Source organism: Antechinus flavipes, chromosome 6, assembly GCF_016432865.1.
Source record: "Antechinus flavipes isolate AdamAnt ecotype Samford, QLD, Australia chromosome 6, AdamAnt_v2, whole genome shotgun sequence".
Lineage (NCBI taxonomy): Eukaryota > Metazoa > Chordata > Mammalia > Dasyuromorphia > Dasyuridae > Antechinus > Antechinus flavipes.
The window spans coordinates 74181525-74196281 of NC_067403.1; the positions used below are offsets into that span (position 1 = coordinate 74181525).

The window sequence follows — 14757 nt, forward strand, 5'->3', positions numbered from 1 at the left end:
AGGGGAAAAGTTGGAACAAAAGGTTTTGCAACTGTCAATGCTGAAAAATTACTCATGCATCTATCTTGTAAATAAAAAGCTATAATAAAAAAAAATTCATGTGACTTAAAAAAAATTAGATTTCTCTTCAAGACCTTTACAAAATAATAGAGTGAATATATTTTTATAAAGAACATTCTACTTATATTTTTCTTTCTTTTTTTTTTTAATAGTTATTTCTTTTTATTTGGAACATAAACCTAGACTATTTTTATTTTTACAACTTAACTTTTAAAAAACAGATAGTGACTTTAAAAGTACTACTAAAGAACATACATGACAATACCTCTCAGGAATGTGCTTAGGAACAGCTATGTCAAGGGACTTCATATGTAATAATTTGATCCCTGTTTCCATCTTGTTTGCTGCCACTATGTCACAAGCGAGCTCATACATGGTCTTGGACAGTTCACAGGCATAGACACGGTGTGCACCAGCATTTTTAGCAAACATGCTGTAAAGGAAAAAAATCCATCAGAAAAAAAAGTCAAGCAATAAAAATTTCTGTTTTCTTTTCAAATTCAAGTTACACTATTTAAGAACATAACTTTTTTCTTAAATTTAAGTTCATTTTGTATTTTGCCATCAATGCTAATAAATAATCAGGTCAGTTTGAAACTACAAAAGTTAGGATATATCAAAGATAATAACTAGGTAACACAAAAGAAATATCCTTAAAATGATCATTCCAAAATTCCAAGAGTTAACACTAGCATAGGAAAAAAAAAATAAATCTCACTCTTGAATAGACATAAAACTTTAAAAAATAATAAAAATCTACACATATTAATGCAGTGATGACAAACCTTAATATTCCAGTTCCTGCTCCAATATCCAGAACAGTCTTGCACCCTAAGCGAACCACCTTTTGGATTGCTGAATGATAAGTCATATTCCTCTTGATGTCATTAAGCATGATAAAATGCCAGCGTTCCACCAGCCAGTTTGCAACACGATAAAAATTCTCCTTTGCATCAATGTAGTCAGGATTTAGCTTTACTGCTTTGTGGAAATACCCAGCTGCTTCATCTCTAAAGCCCATTCTAGCAGTGAAATGATAAACAAAAAATATTTAGCTGTTTGCTCTTAGTCCTATAGAGATGTGCCTCTCTGCATCCGGATAGCCCTCCCACTTGCATTCTAAATCCTACCCTTCCAGGCCCACCTCTTTCATGAAACTTTTCCTGGTTACTACAAACCCTAGCAATCCATCCCCTTCCAGTTCCTTCAATTATACTTAAACTTATAGCAAATGATTTAAAATTAAATCTTATATTGTTATTTAATGCTATCCCGCATGTTAATCTTATTTCCACAAGTAGTTAGCCATTAGTATCAGGGGCTACATCATGGTCTTCATGTTATCCTCAGTATCCAAGCACAATTCTAAGAAAACAGTATTGTACAACTGAGTAATCAATACTCACTGATTGTTTGGTAAAGCTTACGATATGATTAAATACCACCCCCAAACAGCCATGATTAGCCTGTTGAATTGGAAATGATCCCCTTCTCAATAACTTCACAGGTCTCTTCAATTAGCCTTGGTAAATAAAGTAACCAAGTCATCACTCAGTTTTCTGTTGTAGCTGCAAAGTTAATTTGGGAAAAAAAAAAAAAAAGGAACCTACATGAGAGCTGTAAAAATCAACATTAAGTTTAAATTACAACAGTACAGCTTTGGGGGGGGGGGGGGGAGGGGAATTTATTAAAATGTGCCAGAGAATCACAGAACTTGAAACAAAACTAGAAGAGACCTTAAAGAGACCGCCCTTATAGTCCAGGAAGGTTCTTAAGGTGAAATCTGAGAACATTTTAAGAAAAGTTTTATAATTATTTTAATGTAATTGCTTTCTCTCTCTTTGGGGGAGAAGGGATGTTATGTTTTTGGTGAGGCAAATGGGGTTAAGTGACTTGCCCAGCTAGTAATTCTTAAGTGTCTGAGGTCACATTTGAACTCAGGTCATCCTGACTATATCCACTGTTCCATCTAGCTGCCCCCAGTTTCTTTTTTAATACTATGATTTTATTTTATGCATTTAAAAACATTATTTTGAGGAGTCATTCACTGGAGAGTCAAAAGAATCCATGTCACACAAAAAGGTCAATGTGATCCAATGTCTTTTTTTTTTTTTTAACAGAAAAAGACAATGATATTGAGGGAGTCACAATGATTTATCCATGTGGTACAGTAGTGTCTTAAATCAATTTCAATCAGTCAGTATTTATTAAGCACCTACTTTGTGCCAGGAACTGTGTTAAGCACTGGGGATACAAAAAGATGTTTTAAAAACTAGTTAATAAAAATTTAGTTACATGTAGTAATTATTAACAATTTTTTTTTCCTATTTGTTCATTTTGATTCTTTTTTACCTTTGCTAGATTCTTATTTATATATTTGAATGTTTAAACCTGGTAATGGAAGTTAAAATAATTCATTCTTAAAATAAAAAGATTTATTGCCATACCTTATGACATTAGTATATGTAACTAAAGATTCTACTTTTTGAAGCCATATATAATTTTAAAGTAATAGTTTTCATATATATTTTAGTAATTACATCAAAAAAAGTAACAGATTTTATGCATCTACAAATTACCTTATAAATTGTAATACTGAAATATCATCATTATTAAGTCAAACTGACTCATGCTAATGAATAAAAGTATTCTTAATACTACAGGCCATTTGATAGAACATTATCTTTCTTAACTAAATGAAGAATTATACTGACAACCATTAAAAGATGACTTCATTTCATTCATTTTAAAGTAGGAAGAGAAAGTATATATGATTTTAAAAATTAAAGATAAAATTAAGGTTTGTTTTCTCTATGCTCATTGTTTTAAGGAAATAGGTAAGTAATTATAGGACAAAATATACTATAAAAAAGCACTTTTACTTTAAAAAATATTTTATAATAGTTTTATACAATATGATAATTACTATTTAAAAATCTTTACCATTCAATCAATTAATATTTATTAAGTTACTATACTGATATTGGTATGTTTCAGTTATAAAGGTTTACTTATATGCAAATGTATGCAAAATACCTTCTTATTGCTAATGGATAAAAAACTAGCTTTTTCTCTCATTTAGAATGGAAAACCTCCCATTAAACCCACTAAACCCAAATACAGAACTTAAAGAAATGATCCTTTTCTTGACCAAAGAAAAAAGGTCATTTCCCCATAAAGAAATGTAGTAACTAGTATAACATTTTTTCTTCAGAATTGTTAAATTAATTTAACATTTCAAAAGTGATAAAGCTTTCATGTTCTCAACTATGACTACCATTTTTAACTCTAATCCAACTATGTTTCCCTTTCTAGTCATAACCTAGTTCCTTGCTACCTCTTGACTCTTCTCTACATTGAGTATGATCTAGTGACATTGGCCTCTTTGCCAGTCATTAAATAAGACACTTTGCCTCTGGACTCCATGCATTTTCAACTATCTTCCAGGCCTGGAATACTCCCCTTTTGTTTCCTGATTTTCCTAGCATCTTTCAAGTCTCAGCTAAAAGTCCACCTTCTGTAAAAATCCTTTCCTAATCTTCTTTAATGCTAGCATTTTTCCACTAAGGTTATCTTCCATCTACCCTGTATGTTTTATTTGTACATAGTTGTCTGCCATGACATCTCTCTTGATTTGAAAGTGAGCTGGAAGAAAGAACTATTTTTGCCTTTCTCTGTATCCCCAAGACATAGCATGAAGCCTGGCATATATAAAGTCCTTCATGTTTCTTCAATGAACGGCAGAAATGCACCAAAAATCACAAATCAGTATAATAGATAATTTTTTTAAAAAAAGAGAGAGAAAGAGAACAAGAGAATAATTCTCTACAATGGAATTAGAACTATGGCTGTACCATGCAGGAAGAACTCTGCATTCAAATACCACAATATTAGTATCAATCCCAAAGACATGCACACACACATTTGGAGGGAGCACAAGGGAAAATTCATGGGAAAAAGAAAACTAAAAATAAAATAGAGCTTACAGGGTTTCATCTTTAAAAAAAAAAAAAAAAAGAAAAGAAAAAAATCTTCTTAAGTTACTGTTCTGTTGTTTTCAGTCACATCTGACTCTATGACCCCATTTGGGGTTTTCTTGGCAGAGATCACTGGAGAGGCTTGCCATGTCCTTCTCCAACTCATTTTACAGATGAGGAAACTAAGGTAAATAGAGTTAAGTGAGTTACGCAGAGTCACACAGCTAACGTCTGAGGCCAGATTTGAACTCTGGAAGATAAACGTCCCTAAATCCAGGCCAGAAGCTCTATCTACTGAGCCACCAAGTAGAGCTATCAAAAGGTGGAATGTGCTTCCCAGAGAGATAGAGGACGATTTCCCCTTCCTTGAAGTCTTTCAATCATCATATGGTATGTTACAGAGAACACTATATAAAATGGACTGTATGGCTGCTGTGTTCCCTTACTACTCTTGATATATGAGTTTGACAAATGTAGTCTCCAGGTTCTTATCCCTCCCCACCAAGAAATTCAGGCAATTCATGCTCCCAAATAATCTCAAATCAAAAATGGTAAGTTAACCTTTTTTGTGTTTTTTTTAACTCATCTACCAAAAATTAAACATCTTCGTAAAATCACAAATGGGGAAACAGGAATCATTATGCTATGCTCAAATCATTTTTTCCCTTCAATTGTTTTGATTATATTAATAATTTAACACTACTGAATAAAGCCATGTTTTTGAAATAACAAACCTGAACAGATGTTCCCCAATACTGTTACAAATCACTTCATCATCAGGAAAAAGTTCCAAGGCCTGCTCATAACAACCAAATAAGTCTTGTACTCGATTCAGAGAATCCAATTCTTCCGCCCACTTGAGGAGGGTATACTGAAAGGTTTCCTTTGCAAGAGGAAAAATATTTATCAGTAAAACAAAGTCCATATATAATGTCAAATTTAGGACTTCTGGGAATTCAAGTATGTTTAACAAAAGCACTACCTTAAATTCCACTTCTTCAAAGTTTCACACAAGTAAATGGAACCATGATTCAGTTCTCTTAATTACAGTTATAAATATGTACTCCACATTGATTACAACAGAAAATGGAAAATTTGCATAAATACAAGTGTCATGTATATATCAAAGAATTAGAGCACAGAAAAACTGAAGACTCCATCTAACCCAAGTCCCTCCTCATTTTATACATGAGGAATCAAGACCCAGATCCAGGAGGTAACTATCCAAAGTCACAAAGGTAATAAAATAGTAGGGCCTAAAATTTATGTTACCATTAAATGCCAAACACAAATATTAAGTCTATTTTAAATAACTGTTATTCTGTTCTTTGTAAGGCATCACCTTACCTAACCTCCCTGAACTTTAAAAAAATACCAAGTCCTCTTTTTTCAAATAAGCATATTCAAACAATTTATATGCATATATTAGACATGATTCAAAATTTTGCATCTAACCTCCATCACTTCTCTTTAAAAGGCACATATAGTAGTCTCCATCATGAGGTAGGGTTGTTACTGATCAATGCTGTTAAACAAAAATTGTTTCTCTTTACAATGTTGAGTTAGTGTATAAATTATTCTCGTTCTGTTCTCTGCATTGGTTTATGTTACTCTTCCAATATTTCTCTAACTAAATTCATCCTTTCTATAAGTTCTTATGGTTAAGCAATATCCCATTACATTCATAGACTGTTATTGTTTAGTCATTCCCCAACTGATGGGCAAGCCCCAATTTTCCATTGAACACTACCATATTAATGAATCAATGCTTCATTTGTAGATTTGTCTTCACATAATCATTTTGTATTTTAAGACAAGGAAAATGACTTTGCATGTTTGGTATTCCTCTGCATGCGTATTTTACCCAGGAACAATGCAATCATCTGGAGAAGAGGGCTTCTTATTTTTTGTCCTTGTACCTCTATTCCCTGACACATAAGACACATAAATTGAATCAAACCTTTAAGTTCTACCCTGTGCCTTATTATGGCATATAAATACTAAGGAGTTAAGCCAACAAAGCTCAAAATGTCTTCCAAGCTGGAAAAGCTTTCAGGACAGACCTGGATGTTTAACACATCATGTGCCAGCCTCATTTTAGGACCGATTTAGCTAAGCGCATTCCCTGAAGGCCAGAGAGCTTAACATGAAACCCTGGCCATAAGTCAGGGTAAGATTGAAGAGCCCACAACACTGAGATGACAGGTGTTTAATTACTGAAGATTTTTCACTGTAAATGTGAAGAAAATGAACGTATTTATCTTACTGAACCAGATCTTCTTAAATCAATTGGATTTTTTTTTTTTTTTAGCTTTTGTATGATATATTTAGGTGACAGTTTGCTCTTTGATATGAATTTTTACAAAATATTGTTTATAAGTTGATACATACTTTGCTTAACTGCCAGTTTTAAAACGGGAGATACAGGTACAAATATGTTAGCAGTGGATATCAAGCATTAGAAAATGTTTTTTGTCTTTTTTTTTTCAATAAGTATGGTATAGTAGTTTTGGATCTTTCCTCAAATACACACTGGCTCACCTAATGGTCATTTGTGCTTCAGATCCCTGCTAGACTTAAAACTTCTGTTTTTGCAGATTTTAAGGGACATGACAAATACTCCAGTCTACATCCCAGTTTCTTAAACCATGGGTGGAGACCTCCGAAATTATTTATTCTCAGTAAACGTTGTATTTGTATGCTTATTTTATATACCTACATATGTAAAGATTTCTCAGAACACGGGGCTCAGTGGAAAACGTTTAAGAAGGCCCCGTCTATAGACATAACTGGAGATGTATGCGGTATAGATATGGAACAGGAATCTAATAACAAGGGAAGGGGAGATGTAACTGGAAGGTAACAGACCAAGGCCAAAGGGGCTTTCCCGAGAGCTTGGCTGTGGACAGAGGAGGAGCCCAGACCTCATATTTTACATCTAAGGCCTAGGGCGGTGCAGCGGCTTTGGCAAAATTCTACAACCAGTATTGTTCGGACCGCAATAAGACGACCCCAGAGCTCCAGTTCAAGGTCCCTTCGTCAGTTACCCCGCGGGATGGGGGTGGGGGGAGGTTCCGGGGCCATTCGCCAGCTCGAAGCCGGGAGCGCGGGGAAGCTCCCCGAGGGCAGGCAGCGGGGCGCCGAGGGCTTTCTCCGGGCCCTGGGAGCGGCCAGACTGGCGCTCACCTTGACGTCGTCCCGCAGCTCAGGGGCCAGGCTGAGCACCAGCAGGTAGTGCGCGTAGGCCGTGCCGAAATCCCGGCCGGCCAGACAGTGCTGAGCGCTCTGCAGCGAGCGGGACACCAGCTCGGTCCGGCCGGCCTCCTGCCCGCCCCGGCCCCCGCCCCGCGAGCGCGGCATGTTGGCAATCCCTCGGAGAGAGCGACGCCGGGGTCAAGGTCAAGCCGGGCTGGTCCTCCGCGGAGACTTTTCGACTTCCGGCTGGGGCGCCTCGTCCTCCTCTAACCCAGAAGAAAGGGACGCCCCGAAGGAAGAAGGGAAAAGCGGAAAACATAAAAAAGAAGTACTTCCGACGTCGACGTCAACGTCCGCCTCTTTTACGTCAGGCGCACGCTACGCCCCCACGGCCTGGAGGCGTGAGGTGCTTCTCAGCTCTGGCGCCGCGCTTGCGCGTTGCGCATGCATTTGCCTCAGCCGCTCTTTCCACATTGCCCCTCCCTCCTTTTCTTCCAATGCGCAGCCCGCAGACTCCAAAGACTTGTGTCTCTCAACCTTTTTCCCTCTGCCTTCTCTGGTCTGGGAAGCTCCCCACTGCGCAGGCGTCACTCCAGAGTCTGTGGCAGTGCTTGGCTTTGCTCCACCAGTCTAGAAAACGCCGTTCTCGCACCAGCTCTACACTAATGTCTTGTAGGAATCTTGGAGGAAAGTGACTCCAACTCAGGCTCCTTTTGAGAAGCGAATAGGAGATGATTTTTCTTTCAGGGTAATTTCAGGAAAGTCTCAGGGGAGAAGCCGGGACCCAAGCCCACACGGAGCTGGGATGCTGACGCCCTATTGTTCCTCCAAATTTTGGAATTCACGGGCTTAAATCAAATCACTCTGGCTCTCATTGACCAATCTCCCTAAGTCTCCGTTTTGCCTCTAATTGTCTTAGAATGATTGGAAGTATCCATTGTTGCTGTTTTAGCCAGAAACCTTGGCATCTCATCCTCTCGGATTCATTTTTATTTTGAATAGGTGAAAAATGTCATTTTTTTGCCTCATTTTTTAGCCTTAATCAGCGAAGAGGCATTGCCTCTGTCAAATTGAGACCTGTTGAAGACCTTTGCTTAAGGTCTCCCGCTGCATCCATCTCTATTTCCAGGTGTCCTGATCTATATCTGGCCCCTAGACTCAGATAGCTCTGCAAGGAAAAGTGAGACAGATGACCATGCACAGCCCTCCTGCACTTAAATCCAATTTACTTGCATATTATAGCATCTCCCCCCTCCCCATGTCATAGTCATCTTCCTAGACTAAACAACAACACTGCTGCTCTTAAAAAAAAAAAAAAAAAAATCAAGTGGGCATGGCTCTCTTCAACAATGAGATGATTCCAACCAGTTCCAATTGTTCAGTAATGAAGAGAGGCATCTACACCCAGAGAGAGGACTATGGGAAATGAGTGTGGACCAAAATGGAGCATTTTCACTCTTTCTGTTATTGTTTGCTTGCATTTTTGTTTTCCTTCTCAAGTTTTTTTTCTTTCTTTCTAGATCCAATTTTTCTTTCTTTTTTTAAAATTTAATTTAATTTTTTTTAATTTTATAATAACTTTTTATTGACAGAACCCATGCCAGGGTAATTTTTTTTACAACATTATCCCTTGCACTCGCTTCTGTTCCGATTTTTTCCTTCCCTCCCTCCACCCCCTCCCCTAGATGGCAAGCAGACCTATATATGTTAAATATGTTGGGGTATTAGATACAATTTTTCTTGTGCAGCAAGATAACTGTTTAAATATGTATACATATATTGGATTAACATATATTTAACGTATTTAATATGTTGGACTGCCCACCACCTAGAGCAAGGAGTGGGGGGAAAGGAGGGGAAAATTTGGAACAGAACGTTTTCAAGGGTCAGTGTTGAAAAATTACCCATGCATATGTTTTGTGAATAAAAAGCTATAATTAAATAAAAATATATCAAGAATGAGTAAAACATTAAAAAAAAAAAAAAGACAAAGCAATTGGTTAGAACAGAAGGCAGGAGTGTCCTGGGGCCAGCTCTTATAGTTTCCTCAGGAATCTGATTGTAAAATTTTTATTTTCAGCATTTATACCTAGGAAGTAGGGGAAAGCTATGTATTAGGATATGATGTATTGTTTCATCACTTATATGGACTTAAAGTGATAAGGAAAATATTAATAATTGAAAATTAAACTTAAAAGCGTTTCAGGTATATATTTTTCAGATAGCTGGTAGTTAGCCAATTATTAATGTTGGGTCTGGAGCCCCAACTGTGTGCTGAAAGCACATTTATGTGCTAGCCATTGCTTCAGGAAAGCTTTGCAAATTTGAGTTTGGGATGTGAAAGAAAAGATCTTTGGCTAAAAAGAATATGATGTATAATTGTAATAGAATATTATCTTACTCTAAGAAATGATTGAGCTGATTTTTCTTGTACAATATGCCAACATGGAAATATGTTTAGAAAAATTACATATGTTTAACATATTGTATTGCTTGCTGTACTGGGTTTTGCAAAAGTGAATGTTGAAAACTATCTTTGCATGCACTTCTGTACATATTTTCACAAGAAGATTTTGTGAAGGTCAATTATAATGGAATTGGCTTTTTTTTTAATGAGGTGATTTAGGCCATTTTCAACAGACTTATGATGGAGAGAGCCATCTGCATTCAGAGAGAGAACTATGGAAACTGTGAATCACAACATAATATTTTCACTTTTTTGTTGTTGTTTGCTTGCTTTCTATTTTCTTTTTTCTTTTTTTTTTATTTTTGATCTGATTTTTCTTGTACAGCATGATAATTGTGGAAATATGTACAGAAGTACACATGTATAACTATAACATATGTTGGATTATGTACTGTCTAGGGAAGAGAATGGGAGGAAGGGAGGGAAAAAAATTTGGAACAAGGTTTTTACCAGGGTGAATATTAAAAACTATGCATATTTTTTGAAAATAAAAAGCTAAAAAATTAAAAATTTAAAAATGTCAAGAGGAATCATGAAAAAAGTGAAAAGGAAAGGGGTGATCCTTTATAATGCCTATTAATATAATACCTTTTCTCAAACTGTATTACAAAATAGCAATCATTAAAATATTTACTTCTGGTTTTAAAAAATTAATCAGAACAGATTAGGTATATAACAGACAGAAGCTAAATAAAACATTAGCTTCATGTTTGATGAATCTAATGATCCAAGTTATTGGAGGAAGGCTCACTATTTGACAAAAACTATTAGGAAAACTTGACACCAATCTATTAAATTTATACCAACATCTTACACATATATCTTCAAATCATGATGACTTGGACATAAAAAATTAACAAGCAAATTATTGTATCATAAGATATATCATAAATAAATTGGAGGAAAAAGAAAAATTATTTTTCAAAGTAATACCTAAGGGAAGAGTTAAAGTTCAATGATAGGATCACACAAGGTAAAATATACAATTTTGTTTATATAAAATTTAAAAGAGTTTGTACAAAGCCAGTCCAGCTAAAATTAGAAGGGAAGTCGATCTCTAGGAAACAGCAAGTTTCTCTCATAAATATCTCATTTTCAAAATGTTGATTTAAATTTATAAGAACAACAGCCACTCCCTAGTTGATAAAATCAAAGTCTATAAATGAGCACTTTTCTGAGTAAGAAATTCAATATATCCATATGCATATAAGTATCCATATAAAAATATCCATATAAGAAAATCAAAATCACTATTGAATAGATAACAAATTAAAACAACTTGTACCTCTCATATTGGTAAAGCTGACAAAAATAAGACATAACAAATGTTAAAGAGATTATAGGAAAACAGACACATTAGTGCACTGTTGGTAAATGAAGTGTTTAACCGTTCAGGAAAACAATTTGGAACTATGCCCAAAAACTGTGTATGGTACCCAACAATAACACTACACTGTATCTATGGTGTGCCAATACAGGAGAATTACCTTAATCATTCTGTGGCTCTATAGCTGTAGTCTTAAGAACTCCAATCAAAAATAATGCCACAATTCCTTTATCAAATTGCTTGACTTCTCAATGAAAAGAAGATTAAAAAAAGAATTTGGAACTCAAAATTGTAAAAAATGAAGGGTAAAAATTGTTTTTACATGTAATTGGGGGAAAAAGTAAATTTTTTTTTTTAAAAAAAGGAAAAAGAAAAAATTACCTTGGCATCTAGGTAAAGAATAGATTAGAATGGGGAGAGATTTGATTAAGAAGATTAACTAGAAGGCTTTTACAAGTCAAAATGTGATTAGGTTATATATACATGTTATGAAGATTGAAATAATAAGATTTTATAGTGGATTTGGGATGCCATTGAGTGAGAGTGAGGAATCATAGGATCTAGGTTATTGAAGATATTGGTACCCGACTGCCAAGAATTGTCTGAGGATCAAAGGTTGCATAATAAACACTCAATACATAATTGCTACTTGAATGTGTGAAAAGTACTTTGAAAAACTTAAGGGTGCCAGTTCAAATATGACTACAGTTGTAGAATATATGGAATGTGTGTGTGTGTGTGTGTGTGTGTGTGTGTGTGTGTATACATATGAAGTCAGTAGGACCTAAGTTCAAATCTGATCTCACTTAACACTTCCTATCTGTGTGACCCTGGGCAAGTCACTTAACCCCAATTAACTTAGCAAAAAAAAGAAAGAAAGAAAGAAAGAAAGAAAGAAAGAAAGAAAGAAAGAAAGAAAGAAAGAAAGAAAGAAAGAAAGAAAGAAAGAAAGAAAGAAAGAAAGAAAAGAAAAGAAAATTGTGCTCATAGCAATCAGAATTGACAGGAAAAAAATGAAAGCACCTATTAAAACATCATGAAAGTGTTGGGGGTGACAACATAAGTGTAGTATAGGAATTCAAGATAATTCAACCCTAAACTTGCAGTATTGATAAGTAAAAATTCATAGTAATCATCATTACACTAAGGCTAGCTGCTAGAAACATAAAGGGAGTTAAAAGAAATCTATTTAATTTACTCTCTTTCCTTACCTAGATCACTGCCTTGTCATGGTAGAGGGTCTTATATAGCTTAATGAAACTATGACTATGCCATGCACCCAAGACAGACCAATCACAAAAGGTGATCCATTGGACTAGGAAATGTTAAATCGAGTATCTTTGCCAAGAAAACTCCATGGACAATTCTAAGATGATAAAAGAGATGACAGTGTAAGATGAGCTTCTTAGGTCAGAAGATGTCCAAAGTACTACTAGCAAAGAACAAAAGACAACTACAATTATGTTCTGGTAACAATGTCCTTGTTATGTCTAATTTGCACCTAGTTACTGTTAGTACTAATGAAGTATCTGGGCCAAAGTGGAAAGGCAGCTCGGTTGTGAGTACATCTATCAAGGAAAGGAAAGTTCAAGGCTGGATATGGTCAAACAGAATAAAAAGATTAACCATCAATATCTTGGCAGTCAGTGAACTGAAATGGATGATTTTAATTCAGATTGTGGGTCCAAATTGGTAAAGCCATTCTATTGGGGTGAAAGTCATTCCAAGAGGGGATGAAAGCTATTACAAAGACATTGTACCTAACAAGTAACTTTGGATGTATCTGGAAACTTATTCAAACTGACCAGCATTAGTTTTATGGGTTCCTTATAGGATAAAAAGCTATATATAGTAGGATATAGTAACCAGTTGCAAGCTATAACAAAACATAACAAGGACATTATGACCAAAACATAATCTTTAATGTCCATCACATAACCTTGGGGGTTATGTGTCCTGAGCCCTGGGACCCAGACCCAAAATTACAACTGCTTGCTAAACATAATGCAAATCCACAATGACATATTTAATGCTGCTTTTCAGCTCCTTCTCCCTTTGTTTGATTTCCATAATTGTCATGGGACTTTTTAAGGTTCTTTATGAGGAATGATCTGAATAGTCTGGTCACTGTTCCAAACTGCATGGATCAGAGATCTAATGAATTGTCTGGCAACCGCTTCCAGGTAGTCCCTATGTAAGTAATTGATTATTATTAACAAACCACTTTTTTAAAAAGCATAATGGAACTCCTGCCTCTTTCTGCAGTACAAAATTTCACAAAAATAAAAGATATCAAATATTCCAATATTTAATTTCTTATGTAAAAATAAACAGGCACACCCATCTCATTAGTATGCAAATTTGCTTTTGGCTTTAGTAAATGACAAAATTATATGCAAAAGAATTTTTCTAAAATAAATTTTATGAGATAATGTGGAATGTTGGAGGGGATGTGGGAAAACAGGGACACTAATACATTGCTGGTGGCATTGTGAATACATCCAACTATTCTGGAGAGCAATTTGGAACTATGCTCAAAAAGGTTATCAAACTGTGCATACTCTTTGATCCAGCAGTGTTTCTACTGGGCTTATACCCCAAAGAGATACTAAAGAAGGGAAAGGGACCTGTATGTGCCAAAATGTTTGTGGCAGCCCTGTTTGTAGTGGCTAGAAGCTGGAAAATGAATGGATGCTCATCAATTGGAGAATGGTTGAGTAAATTGTGGTATATGAATATTATGGAATGTTATTGTTTGGTAAAAAATGACCAACAGGATAATTTCAGAAAGGCCTGGAGAGACTTACATGAACTGATGATGAGTGAAATGAGCAGGGCCAGGAGATCATTATATACTTCAACAACAATACTATATGATGGCCAATTCTGATGGACCTGGCCATCCTCAGCAATGAGCTGAACCAAATCAGTTCTAATGGAGCAGTAATGAACTGAACCAGCTACGCTCAGCAAAAGAAATCTGGGAGATGACTAAAAACCATTACATTGAATTCCCAATCCCTATATTTTTGCCTGCCTGCATTTTGGATTTCCTTCACAGGCTAATTATACAATATTTCAGAGTCCGATTCTTTTTGTGCAGCAAAATAACGGTTTGGTTATGTATACTTATTGTGTATCTAATTTACACTTTAATATATTTAACATCTACTGGTGCCATCTAGGGGAGGGGGTGGAGGGAAGGAGGGGCAATTGTCAATACTGTAAAATTACCCATACATATAATTTGTAAATAAAAAGCTATAAAAATAAAATAAAATAAAATAAATTTTATGATTTATTATCAGTAAATGTTTGATTTGTATACCTATTTTATATACCTATATATCTAGGGTTGTGTAAAAATTTCTTGGGTAAAAAAAAGAGTGGAAAAAGTTTCAGAAGTCCTACCTAAACAACATCCTTTACGAATATGAAGTGGAGGTAATAAATAGATTAAAGGGATTAGATCTGGGAGAATGCCTGAAGAACTATGAACAGAGGTTTACAACCTTGTATAGGAGGCAGCAACAAAAAAGCATTCCAAGCCAAAGAAGAGCAAAAAAGCAAAATGGCTATCTGATGAGACTTTACAAATAGCTGAGGAAAAAAGGAAAAGAAGAAGACAAAGAAATCTCCAACTGAATGCAGAGATAAGAGTTTCTTAAATGAACAAATAGAAGACAATAGAATGGGAAAGGCAAAAGAGCTCTTCAAGAAAATTAGAGATA

At 35.4% G+C, this 14757-nt stretch overlaps 1 protein-coding gene across 3 annotated transcripts in view; it reads right to left on the reverse strand.

Moving 5' to 3' along the window:
* PRMT9 (protein arginine methyltransferase 9) overlaps positions 1-7550 on the reverse strand; it is a 46815-nt gene extending 39265 nt beyond the window's left edge. Inside the window, exons 1-4 of one of the 3 annotated variants that reach the window (XM_051967634.1) lie at positions 7224-7550; positions 4772-4920; positions 846-1082; positions 326-493 (exon numbers count right to left, since the gene is read on the reverse strand). In XM_051967634.1, coding sequence (XP_051823594.1) covers positions 326-493; positions 846-1082; positions 4772-4920; positions 7224-7397 — 728 coding nt within the window. In that variant the 5' untranslated portion in view covers positions 7398-7550. Of the gene's footprint in view, positions 1-325; positions 494-845; positions 1629-4771; positions 4921-7223 lie in introns of those variants that run through there. The other 2 variants (XM_051967636.1, XM_051967635.1) reach the window with 2 other exon arrangements.
* Between the last annotated feature and the right edge of the window lie 7207 nt (positions 7551-14757).